This window comes from Conger conger, chromosome 3 (genome assembly GCF_963514075.1).
Source record: "Conger conger chromosome 3, fConCon1.1, whole genome shotgun sequence".
Taxonomy (NCBI): domain Eukaryota; kingdom Metazoa; phylum Chordata; class Actinopteri; order Anguilliformes; family Congridae; genus Conger; species Conger conger.
The window spans coordinates 42,668,899-42,684,178 of record NC_083762.1 but is presented as its reverse complement, the minus strand read 5'-3'; the positions used below and the strand labels follow the sequence as shown (position 1 = coordinate 42,684,178).

At 38.0% G+C, this 15,280-nt stretch overlaps 1 protein-coding gene across 1 annotated transcript; it reads left to right on the top strand.

Annotated features, from left to right (window-relative positions):
- The first annotated feature begins 5,017 nt into the window (after positions 1–5,017).
- LOC133125053 (dual specificity protein phosphatase 19-like) lies at positions 5,018–7,966 on the top strand. Its single transcript, XM_061236751.1, has 4 exons — positions 5,018–5,334; positions 5,579–5,625; positions 5,742–5,894; positions 6,895–7,966. Exons 1-4 carry the CDS (start codon positions 5,112–5,114, stop codon positions 7,111–7,113), a joined length of 642 nt encoding a protein of 213 aa, XP_061092735.1. The 5' UTR covers positions 5,018–5,111; the 3' UTR covers positions 7,114–7,966.
- Positions 7,967–15,280: the final 7,314 nt, after the last annotated feature.

Genomic DNA, 15,280 nt, shown 5'->3' with positions numbered 1-15,280 from the left:
CGAGGCCGTTTCCTGCAACACCGACGCATGTCACGTGGCACGAACACCCACTAATATTTCCGCATTGTATCCTGATTTGTAGTTTGTAGCTGGCCGTTTACGTGATTCATACTTTAGTATACATGACAAGACTCACATCGTTCAACAAACCTTACAAAAATGCTGTATGTTTCAACCGAAAGAGTCAGGAGAGTTAGATGAACTGGATAATGGTCATCTATACTTCACCTGTAAGGGCAGGGATCATCAACTTTCAGTTGCTGTAGGCACATTATTGGTTTGGAATCTGTTTGGAATCTGACGATCTGATGATTTTTAGAATTTGCTGTAAAGGTAAATGGTAACTATCGATTCACCGTGTGTAAACACGGACGCCATATTTTGCTTTAAGATGACAACTATTTCATTAGAATGGTCTTAGCTGAATGTTAGAATTATTATATTCTTATATAATAATCACCACTGGTATTTGAAAGGAACTTAGTTCTAGAACTTACAATTAAAAAAAAAGATTCCAAAAACATACTCTTCAAAGCGTCAGTACTGACGAGCATTAAAGACGAACCTTTTTTTGCAGCAAACAGTTACTGTTGAACGATTTTAAATGAATATTCCATTTAATGTTCATGCCTTTTTCATACAAATGGATGCGACTCTAGTGCTGCAGTTTCTACTTGTGAAAGCAATGTATTATAATGTCTAATGTATAATGTCTTATTCCGAATTAAGAAGCAACTTTTGCCATTAATGTGTATAGAACCTCCAATTAAAGATATCTACAATTCTAACATCTAAAATATGAATACATATAGCCTGCCATTTTACTTTTATAGCTTGTTAGCAAAGTCTAGCTAAATCTGGTAGTGCACAGAAGCTTACATTTTGTTTCTATAAACCAGTATGTTTAGGTTTATGCTATTGCTATGTTGGTTGCTATATAATGAATCCAAGATGTAAGATTGTTAATTATCTAAGTTACTCTACAAGCAGTATTTAACTTTACAGCTTTATAAGCTAGTAATGAAGCCCACTGACTATGTCTCTTCTCAACTAGCGCATTGTAGCCCAGCCTTTTCATGATGGCTAAACTCAATAAATATTTTAAAATAAAATAAACAACTTACCAGTACCTACTAGAAGAGTAACTGAGACTCATTGGAATTGGAATTCATGGGGTTGGGGATAAAAAAGGGAAAATGTCGCACAGTCTGTGCAAGAGACACTCATTTTTATATCTCCCCCTCCCTCTGTCGAACATATACTCTTCACTTGTTGCCAAACTGTTCAAACCTGGACTCATCAGTCCACAACACTTATACCAATCTTCCTTTGTCCATTTCTTGTGTTCTTTTGCAAATTTCTGGCGTTTCACTATATTTTTCTCTCTCAGTAATGGTTTCTTTGCTGCTATTCTGCCAACAAGTCCTTCTTCTCCCAGTTTCTGACGCACAGTTCCTGAAGACACTGTTGCACCATTAGTCATTGTGGTGTTGATCTCGTCACGCAGTTCTCGTGAGGTCTTTCTTCGGTCCATTGGTGGCATCATGGCAATCTAAAGTGTACTTTACAGTGCTTGCATCTCAAGTCCTTGGCTATGCGGTGGTAACTCCAGCCAGCATCAAAAAGGGCCTTTATTCGAACCCGTTGCTCACTCATTAGCTCCTTCTTCACCTTAGCCATGTTCAAAGAGCAACATGTGCTTCAAGACTACTTCTAGAGGCTTTGAATTTATACTAATTGGTGGTGTGGCCTCAGTGACAAAACCCTGATGTTACCAATCACTTAATGAGCAGGATAGGCCTTGCACATTCAAAAGAATCACACAGCTGTGTCCTAAGACTCTTGCATCACCATCAATTTAACCACGATCACACCTGACCTGTGATGATTACACAGGTAATTTGGCTTCTTCTGTGAAGGAACATGTGTGTGTGTGACATTGACAGTGAGATAGGCCTAGCTTGTTTTTTGACGTAAATCTCCTTATGCTGGCTCTATTCTATGGTTTATAGAGCATAATGATGACTTTGTAGATATTTAATTCGTTTTATGGGTATTTTAATGGCCAATTCAACAAAAAACAACTGAAACCTCTTAAATATGCCAAGTGTTCTAATAATTTTGGCCACCACTGTAGCTGTATAAAAGAGTGTACTAAAACTAGTTTGCTAGTTGCCACACTACATTTGGTGAAATGTGTATGGCTGTGTTCGAAGCCACATACTACGCATACTACTCATAATATAGTTCAATGAAAATCAGCCTTAAATATTATTACGAGTTGCTACTATGCGGTTTCGAACACAGCAAAAATGTGCGAACACTGGACACTATGTATGAGTATCCCACAATGCATAGTACTAGGTCACAACAGGGCTTGATTGAAAACCAAAGCGGAAAGAGTTGAATAATTTAAACGCAAGTATTACATTTAACTTTGCTTAGCAAAACTTCAAAATCAATAGATATATTTACTTATTAAATCCTTTTTTCTGTTTTCATTACACAAAGTCACACCAACTAGCTGCCGACATCAACACACGCTGTATTTTAAGGTACACTAAGAAAGATTTTTGTGCTAAAATATTGTTACGAGACCATTGTAAATCCTTTCTATTATGGCAAAAGGCTCACTGACATGTTGACTGACCCTCTGCCTGTGTTTATAGTCTAGCTGTACAACAATTCAAGCTCATTGGTTGAAAATGGGTTCTAACTGCCACAGCCAATTGGTGCATATTTTGCTTATTATCCAAGCGAAGGCTACATATCTAGTTATGAAACCATACTAGTTCGCTATTGGTAGCAACAAGCAAGTTAGCTATAGTTAGCTTGACAAATGTACAAATATCTAAATATCCACTTACGATAAAATATAGGCAATCTGAACATAGTAGCGATGCATAGTGCGCAAGCGTTGTGCCTCAGGTGGATATTTGTAGATTCTGGAAGCTAACTAGTAATAGCTAATTTGCTTGATGTTACTGATAGCAAACTCATAGCTGCCAACTCTCACGCTTTCGGCGTGAGACACACGCATTTGCCTGTTTCCACACGCACATGCAAATGCGTCTCACGCCGAAAGCGTGAGAGTTGGCAGCTATGCAAACTGGTATTGTTTTCTAACTAGGTAAGCAATAGTATAAAGCTTCAGTTATCGCTTGTCTGGAGTACAATTTGGGCATGTTCCCTTTATCCCTTTACGTGTTAAATCATCCGTGTTTAGCAAAACCTTTATTTCTCTCAAACTGTAAGTTGCAGTTGCATCGTCTGTGGTAGACTATCATATCTTACTTATAGCCAGCTAGTTACATAGCCAAATACCTTGCTTGCTCACAATATAGTTGGTTAGCTAAAGTGAAAACTTAAAAAAGACAAAAGATATGAATAGTGTTGTGTAGCACACCAAAGTCAAGATTTCATAAAGTCACATGTACGGTGAACATTTTCTCAATTGGACACTACGAAAAGACGGCAGGCTCTGCTGCGTTTGTCAATGTCAGCTTTCCAAAACAGTGCACGAGAACACTGAACTGTATAATAACGCTTTATATTACTGTGGGAACAGTGTCGTGGTTTGAGGTTGTTTGTTGCTGCAATTCCTCTCTTGACCGTTAGGAGTCCGAAATGACCTATTGCACCTTCAAAGAAAATAAAATCTGCTTTATGTATGCCAAATGAATGTATACATACACTCACCAAGCACTTTATTAGGTATTTATTATACTTTTTTAGACTTCTACTGCTGTAGCCTATCCACTTATAGTTATGAAGCGTTGTGTGTTCAGAGATGCTGTTCTGCATACCACTGTTGTAATGTGTGGTTATTTGCGGTACTGTCGCCTTCCTATCAGCTTTGACGAGTCTGGCCATTCTCCTCTGACGTCTCTCATTAGCAAGTCGGCAGAACTGCTGCTCACCCGGAATTTTTTTTTTTTTTTTTTTTGCACCATCCTTTGAAAACTCTAAAGACTAGTGTGTGAAAATCCCAGGTGATCAGTAGTTTCTGAGATACTCAAACCACCCTGTCTGCCACCAACAATCATTCCATGTGCAAAGTAACTTAGATGACATTTCTTCCCCATTCTGTTGGTTGATGTGAACATTAACTGAAGCTCCTGACCCCTATCTACACGATTGTATGCATTCCACTGCTGCCACACAATTGGCTGATTAAATCATCACATTAATAAGTGGGTGTAAAAAAATAATAAAGTGCTCAGTGAGTGTATATAGTGTCTAGTGTTTGATTTCGGACACTTTCTGTTTCAGAAATGGCCCAAGTGTTTGATTGCAGTTATTGCTGCTAAAGGTGGTGCAACCAGTTATTGAAATTAAGGGGTCAATTTCAATAACTGGTTGCACTACAGATGGTAATTTACTTTTTCACAGGGTGACATGGGTGTTTGATTAAATTAATTAAATATCATTTTTAAGTTTTAGTTTACTCATTTTAGTTTTATGTTTACTCATGTTCCCTTGAGGTCTAATATTACATTCTGTCTAAAGATGTGAAACCATTCAGTGTGACAAATGTGCAAAAAAAGAGGAAATCAGGAAGGGGGCAAATACTTTCTCATGGGACTGTTTATAACATACAACCTCTGCAATGACCTATGCCAACCATTGTAAACATAAACATCTGTTTTAAACATATGTTAATCATACACAAAACTGTTTAGGCTCATGACAAGTATACAGTTAACCTGGAATAATTTGATATATATTTGCTCCTCTAAAATCTTACATTCCATAATGTCAAAATTATTTATCAGGTTTCGACCATAAAACATGCTTTGTTATTTATTTTTCCCAAGCGATACATTCTCAACGATCCCACTTCCTCAGTATGTGGCTCACGAAAGCACGTGTGAGAGATCTTACATTCCAAACCTGTAGATGGCATTGTCATGCTACTCCGTTCCACAGATAGACTACAGTTCTGCTTTTCACTCTGCAGGTAAAGCAGGTTTATATTAGTGGATACCGTGCAGGTCGCACACTGAAGATAGTTACGAAGTAGCAGCATTTGCCACCTGCGGAGGGAAGCTTCGCCGCAAAGGATCTTACAGCAATTTCCTGCTTTGGACTGTAACTTAGAGACACATGTAATGCATTCGCTTGCGCAGGAAATTAAATCGTTTTCCAAGACTAACTTGAGAAAGCAATGCACCCGGGTGACAACATTAAGTGGGAGGAGGATCATAGAAACATGGAAAGGTTCCACCGTGCATGTAGTTGAAGATACCGTGCAGCCCGGGACTGCCTGTGGATATGTTCAAGACAACACCTGGGATCTCCAAGTTGGCGTTATTAAGCCTTATCTTCTGCTCGGTGAGGCTGAATGATTTGAATGCCTGGCTGCATTGTCTTGTACAGTGTACACCCATATACTCTCAGATAAAATAATCGCAGATAATCGAGTCACAACGTGCATCTCAGGACCAATAGCTGAACTTTTATTTTCTGAACTGCGGCTAGATATACATACACGTTATAGGCTGCTATTCTATGATTCATCTCTAGTTACATCAATTTTGAAATGGCACATTGCTTAGAATTGTGTTTCATGTTTTAGCCTCGCAAGACGCTGCCCAAGACTTCGGCACATTAAGGAAATTTAAGGTAATTAAGTTTAATTCATTAATTGAAGTAACTGTTTTTGAAGTCTAGTTACCACTAATGCGTTTCCATGCAGATCTGTTTTCGTATTTCAAACTAAACTTTAATTTCCTTTTCAGGTTTCCCATATATTGAACGTTGCATATGGTGTCGAAAACGCATTTGCAGACCTATTTATTTATAAAACTTTGAGTATACTGGATCTTCCGGACACTGTCATCACCTCATATTTCCAAGATTGCTTCGAGTTCATAGACAAAGCCAAATCAGAGGTAAAGTGTGCTTTTGTCGTCCCACATTTCTGCATTGTGCCCCACAGAGATGCCCATACAATTTGTCCTCATGGAAAGCTACTTGCGCTAATTAGGGCGCACATATTTTCGCTTCTAATAAGCGTGTTAGGTTCTCCTGCTTATTTTAATATCACGTTGCTACTATCTAACAAAGCACGACAACATCCATCTCTTTCTGTCTGATCAAGGACAAAGCTCCCCTCGTCATTGCGTTATATGAACCAAACTTTTTTTGTCTTGTTAAAGTAATTTCCTGAGTGTATTCAGTTTTAGTACATTGCCTGTCTGATACGCAGTTAACTGATGCACATCCCTTATTCTTGGTATCGGCAGAGCGTAGTAAATAATGAATGCTGAGTTTTCGCGATGCATTATTTAGCGCGTTGTAGAAAGATCATATCACTACTGGCCATTGTTTGTCACACAGCGTCTTTACCAAACCGCTGAGCTAGTCACAAACAACCTGACACTGCCACATGATGCAAATTCACAGGGGTTCATAGTTACAATGCCTATTTGAGATAAGTTTCCACCCTGTTGTAAAATGAGTATGGGCAGCCTCTCACTGTTTTACTTCCAACGTAACCTGTGACACTCGTTAGAGACTAAGGCTGCATTAATCAAACCACAATGCCTGGCATCACCCTGAAGTCGTTGAAACCATGATGCGTGGCATCAACCTAAATCCATTCCTTCACCTTTGTGCTCTCTAGTTTTTCCAATGGTATTTGACAGCCTTTTTTGACAGAATATCAGTTACAGTAGCCTATTACAATTCAGCTGCTATAGCACTGCGTAATTGCTGTTGCCATACAGTTGACAGCGGGTAAATTGTCGCAATGACTTCCTTAGAATAAAAACTCTGATGCGGATGAGTATTTGGGTAATATACGTATTTTTGTTCTGGGATGCATGGCTTTGTAATACTGTATTTCACACATACTGAAGTAACCTTTAGTTTGTCTGTTCTGCCCTTCAGAAAGGAGTTGTGCTGGTCCACTGTAACGCTGGAACCTCTCGCTCTGCCGCGGTAGTCATCGGATACCTGATGTCAAAGGATGGGCTGGCTTTTGATGATGCCTTTGCTGCTGTGAAAGTGGCAAGGTCAGCTATTTGTCCAAATCCAGGTTTTCTTGAACAGTTGAAAAAATATAGACCACAAGGGGAACTACAAATCAACGGTGTCGCCCACACCTGAACAGCATTTCAATGTATGGAAATATTTGGCAGTGAATTTCATACTGTTTAAAATTCAGAGGGCTAGCCTGTGGTAGGCCTATGTTGGTTCAAGTCTGACCACAGAGTTACCCTGTAGCTGTGAATTTCTTTGGGCTGTTCAAATGAAAATACTTAAATATCATGCGTAAGTTCTTCTCATCAGTGACAAATCACTGGATTTATTTTATTTTTTACTTTTTCAATTGTGGGAGTAGCATTTAAGTAACAATACCTGGTAGATATGGAGAGTATTGTATTAATTGAATTTTCATTGAATTGTATACACACAATTTACACTAAAAAGCCTTAAGTTTTTTTGTTGCAGATTTGTCCTGACTTTGTTTTACCCTGTGTCACTTAAAAAGATGATTGCACTCAAATGTCTTGTATTTTGTATTTGAGATTAAATAATGATCTTATTTGTGACCTTAAAAATAAATAATCTTTCTTAAAACATGCAAACAGTCTTAAAGCACATTATATAAAATTAATTAAGAATTTCCACCGTTTCCACAGTTTCATTACAATTTAACCATTATAGTTTATGTGGCATTTTTTAAAAATAGTCTTGGTGAGTTATAGTAAGGTTTTTGTTTTTAAAATGTAAACTTTTGTTTATTCTTTGCTTTTTAGTGGCTGTTCCTTAGGTAATGCTGTTCTGAATGGTTGTAATTTGCTGAATTGTTATTTATTTTCAGAATGGCTTTATTTTTATGTACATGTGTTCTGCTGAGATGGCAGTTTTTGTCCTAGAATGGTGGAGCTTATGGTTTTGGATTCATCCATTCTGTCCAGGACAGGAGGTGTTCTAAAGTTTGGTTAATGCATGAAAGTGTGCCTCCTGAATTTGTCTGAATAAAATATGAATGGATTTATGTCTCTAACATAATCAATAAACTCAATGTCACATTCTTTACATTGAAATTAGGAAATGACATAACAAAACAAATGGCCTTATGGAAATTATTATTTGCATTAGCAGCTACATATTTGTTATATTCCACATTAATGGTTCTACTGAGGTTTTTCAAAGAATGTAATGTTTTAGGTTACAAACAAAAAACAAATGTCCAGCAGCACATTGAAAGTGTTTTGAATAGAGAGACAATAAAAAAAACCCCACAGTATTGCTACATTTCCATGGTATATTTGTATACGTATTTATTTCAATTGTTTACTGGAGTATGTACAGTTTAGTTTAATGACTTCCTGCTACAGTAATTGTGTGGGTTTTTCCTGTGACATTTCTTGGGCAATGCTCCTACAGAATAACAACAGAGAGTGTCATTTATTTTTTATTATTTCGGACTGTAACCTGGCCATTCTATTTTTGCAGCTAACTAGTGGTTTGAACCTTGCAGTGTACCCTCTGTAGATCTGTGAAGTCTTCTGTGGAGAATAGTCACAGCCACATCTGCTCCCTGAAGAGTGTTTCAGATCTGTCAGAGGGGTGTTTGGGGTTTTTGTCTTCATTATGGTGAGAATTATTGGGGTCTTCCTTGGCCTACTAGCCCCTTTGCAATTACTGAGCTCATCTGTGCTCTCTTTATTGACTATGTTCTAAACAGATTATTTTGGCAAGCCAATTGTTTTGCCTATGGCCTGTTTTTATTTTCTTATTTCTCAGTCTCATAATGGATTGAGTGTCATTGGCCCAACTCTGATCATCATGTTGACAAACACCAATACCAGACTCAAAAGACAATCAAAAGGCTAGAATGAAGGAAGCAATTGTACTGTATACACCTGACTAATCAGAAACAGCTGAGAAGTCAACTGTCAAATTACTTTCGGACCCCAGAGGGGGGGTTGAAATGAAAAGAGTGTAATTCCTACATGGATCACTCGATATGGATATACTGTAAATGCCCTCAGCTGTGGAGGAATCTTGGCCCACATTTATTTGCAGAACTGCCTTAATTCTGACATATTCATATGTTTGGAATGCCATGATCAAAAGAAATTCCAGAGATGAGAAAAATGTTCTTGAAATAACCTCATATTCATTGTTTCATTTATCATCCAATTGAGTGTAGAACCAAAAGAACAAAAAGTGTGCCATGGTCTCAGTACTTATGCCCTACACAGTACGTATCAGTATAAAATGTAGACTAATTATTAAGAACACTACAAGCTACACCAATTTAACATATTTTTGAAAGCCTTTTGATAGGAGCTGAAAGCAGCATCTCCATATGTTTTTTGAAGTACTAGTAGATTAGAGTCAGCATTCAGAATGTCACCAATGTACTCGGGGGATAAACTATTGGCAGATATGAAAACAAGCAGCCTTGAGGCACACCACATACTAACTCTTTGAGGGGTAGTTACGTACAAAAAAGTCTTTGTTTCCACCCACAAGGCATTAAGGAAAATAAAGCAAATAAACATAAAAAGGAAGAGTGGTTATATTTCAATCCAACCATTGTCCATTGTCACAAATCAAATGCAAACAGTGTGCATAGCAACCAATTAAATTGTTTCAATGATGTGTTCAGATTGTCCATTTCAGCCAGAATGATTGATAAAAATGAAGAAAAAAAGCTGCAAAACAAACAACACAGATAATAATCTATATGTTATATATGTTCACATAGGAAAACTTTACACTTTTATTTCAATACATTTACTCTCATGTCTCTTTTCCGATTCAGTAATCTCATTATTTCTGAAAACCATAGGTATCAAAATTATTGGCAATAATAAAAAAAAGTTCAATTGGCAATAGCATTTTACTTAGTTTAGTTCATCTCAGTCTACAGGGAACTACATCCTGTCATTCCATCACTTCCTGCTTCACTAGAGTAGAAAAATGAGGTGGCAAACAAGCAAAATCACTTTGTCATCCATCACCATGAGAAAATCCAAAGAACTTTAACTTTCTACGCAGATGAGACAGATGGTAATTTGCCATCACAAGTGTGCTAATGGGTACAAAGAAATACATAAATATGTAATGGAAATATGTAATGTGCCAGGAAGAGCACACAGCTGCATGTTCTCCCAGTGGATGGTGAAGAAGATGGTGAGGGAGGCCATAAAGAACCCAAGGATCCCGGTTGAAGAATAACAGAGATTGGTTGCATCTTGCGGTCACCAAGTCTCAAAAAGAACCATAAAATGCTACCTCCATACAAACAAACTCTTTGGAAGAGTGGCATTAAGAAAGCCTTTACTTAGCACAATAAACATAAAATAGCATCTGGAGTTGCCTAACATCATTGGACGTATGAATGGAAGAAAGTGAAGTATAAATCAGATGAGACCAAAATTGAAATGGCAGCAAAAGAGGAATACATACAAGGAGAAGAATCTCATACCTACTGTCAAATATGAAGGATGGTCATTGATGTTTTGGGCATATTTTGCTGTCAAGTGGTCCAGGGGCAATATTTATGAAAAATGGCACAATTAATTCAACCATGTACCAGGCAATTCTGGCAGAAAATCTGATCGTCTCTGCTAGAAAGCTGAGACTTGGTCGTAGGTAGATTGTCCAGCATGATACTGACTCCATCCATCCATTATCTTAACCCACTTATCCTGAACAGGGTCGCAGGTGGCTGGAGCCTATCCCAGCATACATTAGGCGAAAGGCAGGAGTACACCCTGGACAGGTCACCAGTCCATCGCAGGGCACACACACCATTCACTCACACACTCATTCCTATGGGCAATTTAGACTCTCCAATCAGCCTAACCTGCACTTTGGGAGGAAACCGGAGTACCCAGAGGAAACCCACGCGAACACGGGGAGAACATACAAACTCCACACAGAGAGGCCCCGGCCGACCGGGATTCGAACCCAGGACCTCCTTGCTGTGAGGCGGCAGTGCTACCCACTGCACCATCCATGCCACCCATGATACTGACACAAAATATCAAAATCCATACAGATTAAGTGAAAACAACACCCATGTTCAGTGATGTTATCCAAGTCCCCAGACTTAAATGTCATCAAAAACTTCTAAACTAAAGTGTCCATAAGCACAAACCCAAAGATATCAATGATTCTGAAGTGGAGGATCAAAGTTCTGCATGGAGGAAAGGTCAACAATACGACACAACAGTATGTGATCTCTAACCATATCACAAATTATTGGAAAAGACTCTCGTTGTCATTTTTGTGAAATTGTGAATTGTGAAACCTGTTTTTTTGGGGGAAATAAGTTTTTTATTAAAAAAATAAAATAAAGCTCATGACAATAACAGTTGTATTTTTTAGTTTACAGTATTTTTGTGCATATTTATCAAGAGTGCCAATAATTCTGGAGCCCACAGTATATTGCACACCTATATTATTATTATATTCTTAGTATGGTGTACATTATGACACATTTTGTTTCTCATTTCATGTCTATAAAATGCACTGTAGGGAGACAAATGGATAACCTGAGTGATGTAATACTTACTCGCTAGAACTTTCTATTCATGGGCCTTTGCACATTATCACAATTTTACAGTCTTCATTCCAGCGCACTGTAGGTGAGACCAAACCAAACACTTGTAGGTTTTCCCTTAATTAAAAAATATATACACACACATATAGACTAGAGCAAATATTATTTTCACCCAGAAAGAAGATACATGTCTTTGCTATGACTATAGACCATCAGTACAGTTCTAGGACATTCCTGGTGATTACAGTTCAGCTGAAAGTAGTGGGAGTGAAATTGTTACAACATGCCCTGACTATGGGGCAAGTTTACACAGTGTCCGAAATGTCGGAAAATTGACTAAAAATGCTGTTTTAATAGTCAAAGGTTGGTGAATCCAGCATTTCTAACCATTTCTAACCATTGATAATTGTCCTGCAGAAATGGTCTACACTGGATCTATACTAACTGCATATGGCAACATTAATATGTAATGAATGTCTGGGAAGAAATGGATGAGTGAGTGCTAAATAGGACCGAATAAGAGCATGGTACACATGGTATATACAACCTTATATTAAAGGTTATTGTGGCTGATTAATTTATAATAGTTGGGGGTATGTTGGAACACAGCATTCCAACATGCCCCGGCTGTACTAGTTGTACTCCTACAAGGCTCACAGTCTCTCCTTGCTAGTGACGTGCCAAAACTATACTATGACCCACAAGGCAGTCATTTAAATTACGTATATTTGGAGTCTGTGGCGTTCACACGTCATCAGTTAATCAAAAAAAATATATATAATAAATTAAAAAATAAAAAACACTTTGGTGAAATAACATTACTTTCATGGTGTTAAAACACAGACTTGTTAATAGCTCTTGATGAAGTTTTCAAATCGCCCTGCGACGAGAAGCGGGTTGCTATAATGCATAAGTGAAAACAAATCCATCCAACAAATAATGCAATGTTAGTTGGTGCCCAGGTCTCCCCTATCTCCGGTTTAAACGTTTCACATCCTTTTCAGAAGATAGCTATGTTTACTATCGTCATCAAAATTGTTTATATAATGAATATTCAATACAATTACGAATCCATTGCGGCAGTAAATAGTTTCGTTCTGATCAAATAAAATAGAGATTAAATTTAAGATTTTTAAAGTCCTGTAGCCCACTGGTGAAACGTCTTGATAAAGTATATTTTTCTTCCACTGGATTACCAAAAATATCTAAAAATATAAGATTATGTAGGAATAAAAGAAAGGTGTATTGCGTCAGTATATTTCACACAAGAGCAAGCAATGAATTAGGGTGCCACCCAGCCAAGATTCAATCACTGTGAAGACAAATTATTGGTCAACCGACAGCTGAAAATGCTCGCTGTCGGTCAGGCGACGCGAAAAAAAGCGATTAGGCTACTTCGAGTATTGATATGATTTCTAGCAGCACAGTGCCACCGGTAAACATCATTTTTGTACCCAAATTCTGCTCGGATTTCGGTTTTGAAGCTGGGCTTCACATGTTATTTACAAGTTTCCGGAGAGTCGGGTTTCCACATGGGCACCGTTTCATCCACGCTCACCAGAAGGAAAAAAGCGACAGTTTCTGTTAAAATACCCCTCAACAGACCATGCCTGGCCGTGGATGTCAGCCAGAACGCAGCTATTAAAAATGCCGTTTCAGAGGGCAGCCAAGAAGTTCAAAGGCTATCCGTCATCGGCAAAGAAGGCAAGTGTTGAAATCGCTGTTGTACTCTATCAACGCTACATTGTTGCAAAATAAAATGTAGTCATTTCGTATGCCTACGTGCGGATTTCGTGCTGAAATATTTATGCATGAATTATACTTAATGAAAAACGTTTCTTTATTTTAATTGCAAAAATCTCTTCGCCATTGATTTGCTTCCAAGAAAAATGAGTCTGGAGAGTTAAAGTCAGTTTAATTTGTTTTTTATTCTCGTATAATGTTTCATACAAACGTGCACAAACGACTTGGGGAAAATTGCCATTGGCTTTAATGTACTGTCGCTTGCAGAGCTCGTGCCAGACTGAAGGGTAGGCCTACTTACGAAATTGCTCGTTATCTTCCCTGGAGATACACGACTTGAATGTCACTACTCAGCTCGGTTTTCATTTTTGGTGCTAGTTTAGCACTAATTGTCAAGAGGTTAGGCAACACTAAAGTAGTTGGAACACCGGGAATCCTCCCCTCCTGTTCTCAATAACTTCTATGTAAAGTTACAACAAAATGTAATGGGGTGTATTAGTTATTAGACATTTCTGACGGGCAGTATTTTTCCCTGCCACAATATTACGATTTATTTATTTATTTGTGGGATGTTTGTTTTTAGCTATAAGGGTGTGAGGAGAAACACATAGGTTTGAGACCACACAAACTGCATAGTGATAATTCTTGCATGTTACAATCATGATTGGCTTCAGAATTGACTTACATACAAATAAGAACTGTAGTGAAGATGGTTATGCTGTTCACCAGAACTATCTGATCTAGCATGACCTGGTTGGTCTGCAAGTATGAATGCCACATTACCTGCTTGCCTGATCTGGTCTACAAGCACAACTATTTCCACAAGCAGCATAAACCCAGCAATAGACTAGCATTAACCAGCTCGGAACTTATTCTGGTCTGTGCTTTATTTTTTAATATTCCCTACAGGAATGTTGACACTTGGACACATCTCTCCATGAGTTTTTGCCATCTTCATATAATTTTGGACTTGCTAACAAGCTTGGTTGACTAGCAAGTCTTAAACGAGTGTTACATTTGTAAAACTTTACAAGGTAATATTTGCTAGTGATGCCTATTAATCAAGATCTAAATACAAATAAATTCCTTTAGTAATGAAACTATGGAATATCAATAGGTTCAGTTGTATCAGTGTAGCTAAACTGCCTGTTTTGTCAAAAAATAACACCTGTACGCTTCAAGCCAGTTAATGAGAAGAGATTGAAAAAGGTGCTCAACAGCCAGGATAATCATGCTTCACGAGGACTAGCCTGAAATAAGGAATACTGGAGCATGAGGAGCTCAGAACAAAACATAAGATACTGTTTAATGAAACCGAGAAGACCAACGATTGGGCATATACTGCATGACGTCTTCCTCAGTACAAAATGGCAAATGTAAAGAACCAGGAGGTATATACTAACCTCCCATGAATTACACAATGTGCAAAGACCAGTAACTCCTAGCATAAATTGCCATATACAAAGAATTATTGATGTTATATTAAAAGGGATAAAGAAAAGGAACAAAAAGCAACAAATGAAAATGTGAATAATGGTAGGAAAAATAAATGAAATTGAGCTGCTTCTAGCCAATACGGACCAAGTGTAAACATTCTTTTGGCAATGTTCTGCAATGCACAACATGCCATGAAGAATATTCAGGTCATCTGAGGGCTGTATTGTAATGTTCCACCTGACTCCTGCATCTTAAGTGCATGCTCAGTAGCCTACTACAAAACTCCTCTATTAGGCTATAGGGCATGTTTCCACAAGTTTTTCTTTGACCAGTCTGGCCATTCTCCTCTGATGTCTCTCATTAACAAGGCGTTTCTGTCTACATCAGCAGTTTCTGAGATACTCAAACCACAGCAACAATCATTCCACGGTCAAAGTCACTGAGATCACATTTTTCCTCCATTCTGATGGTTGATGTGAACATTAAGTGAAGCTCCTGACCCGTATCTACATTATTGTATGCATTGCACTGCTGCCATACAATTGGCTGATTTAGATAATCGAATGA

Coding starts and splice junctions, on each gene's coding strand:
- LOC133125053 (XM_061236751.1), top strand. CDS start 5,112: ATGCATTCGCTTGCGCAGGAAATTAAATCGTTTTCCAAGACTAACTTG. Junction 5,335..5,578: donor TAAGCCTTATCTTCTGCTCG/GTGAGGCTGAAT, acceptor TTCATGTTTTAG/CCTCGCAAGACGCTGCCCAA. Junction 5,626..5,741: donor GCACATTAAGGAAATTTAAG/GTAATTAAGTTT, acceptor TTTCCTTTTCAG/GTTTCCCATATATTGAACGT.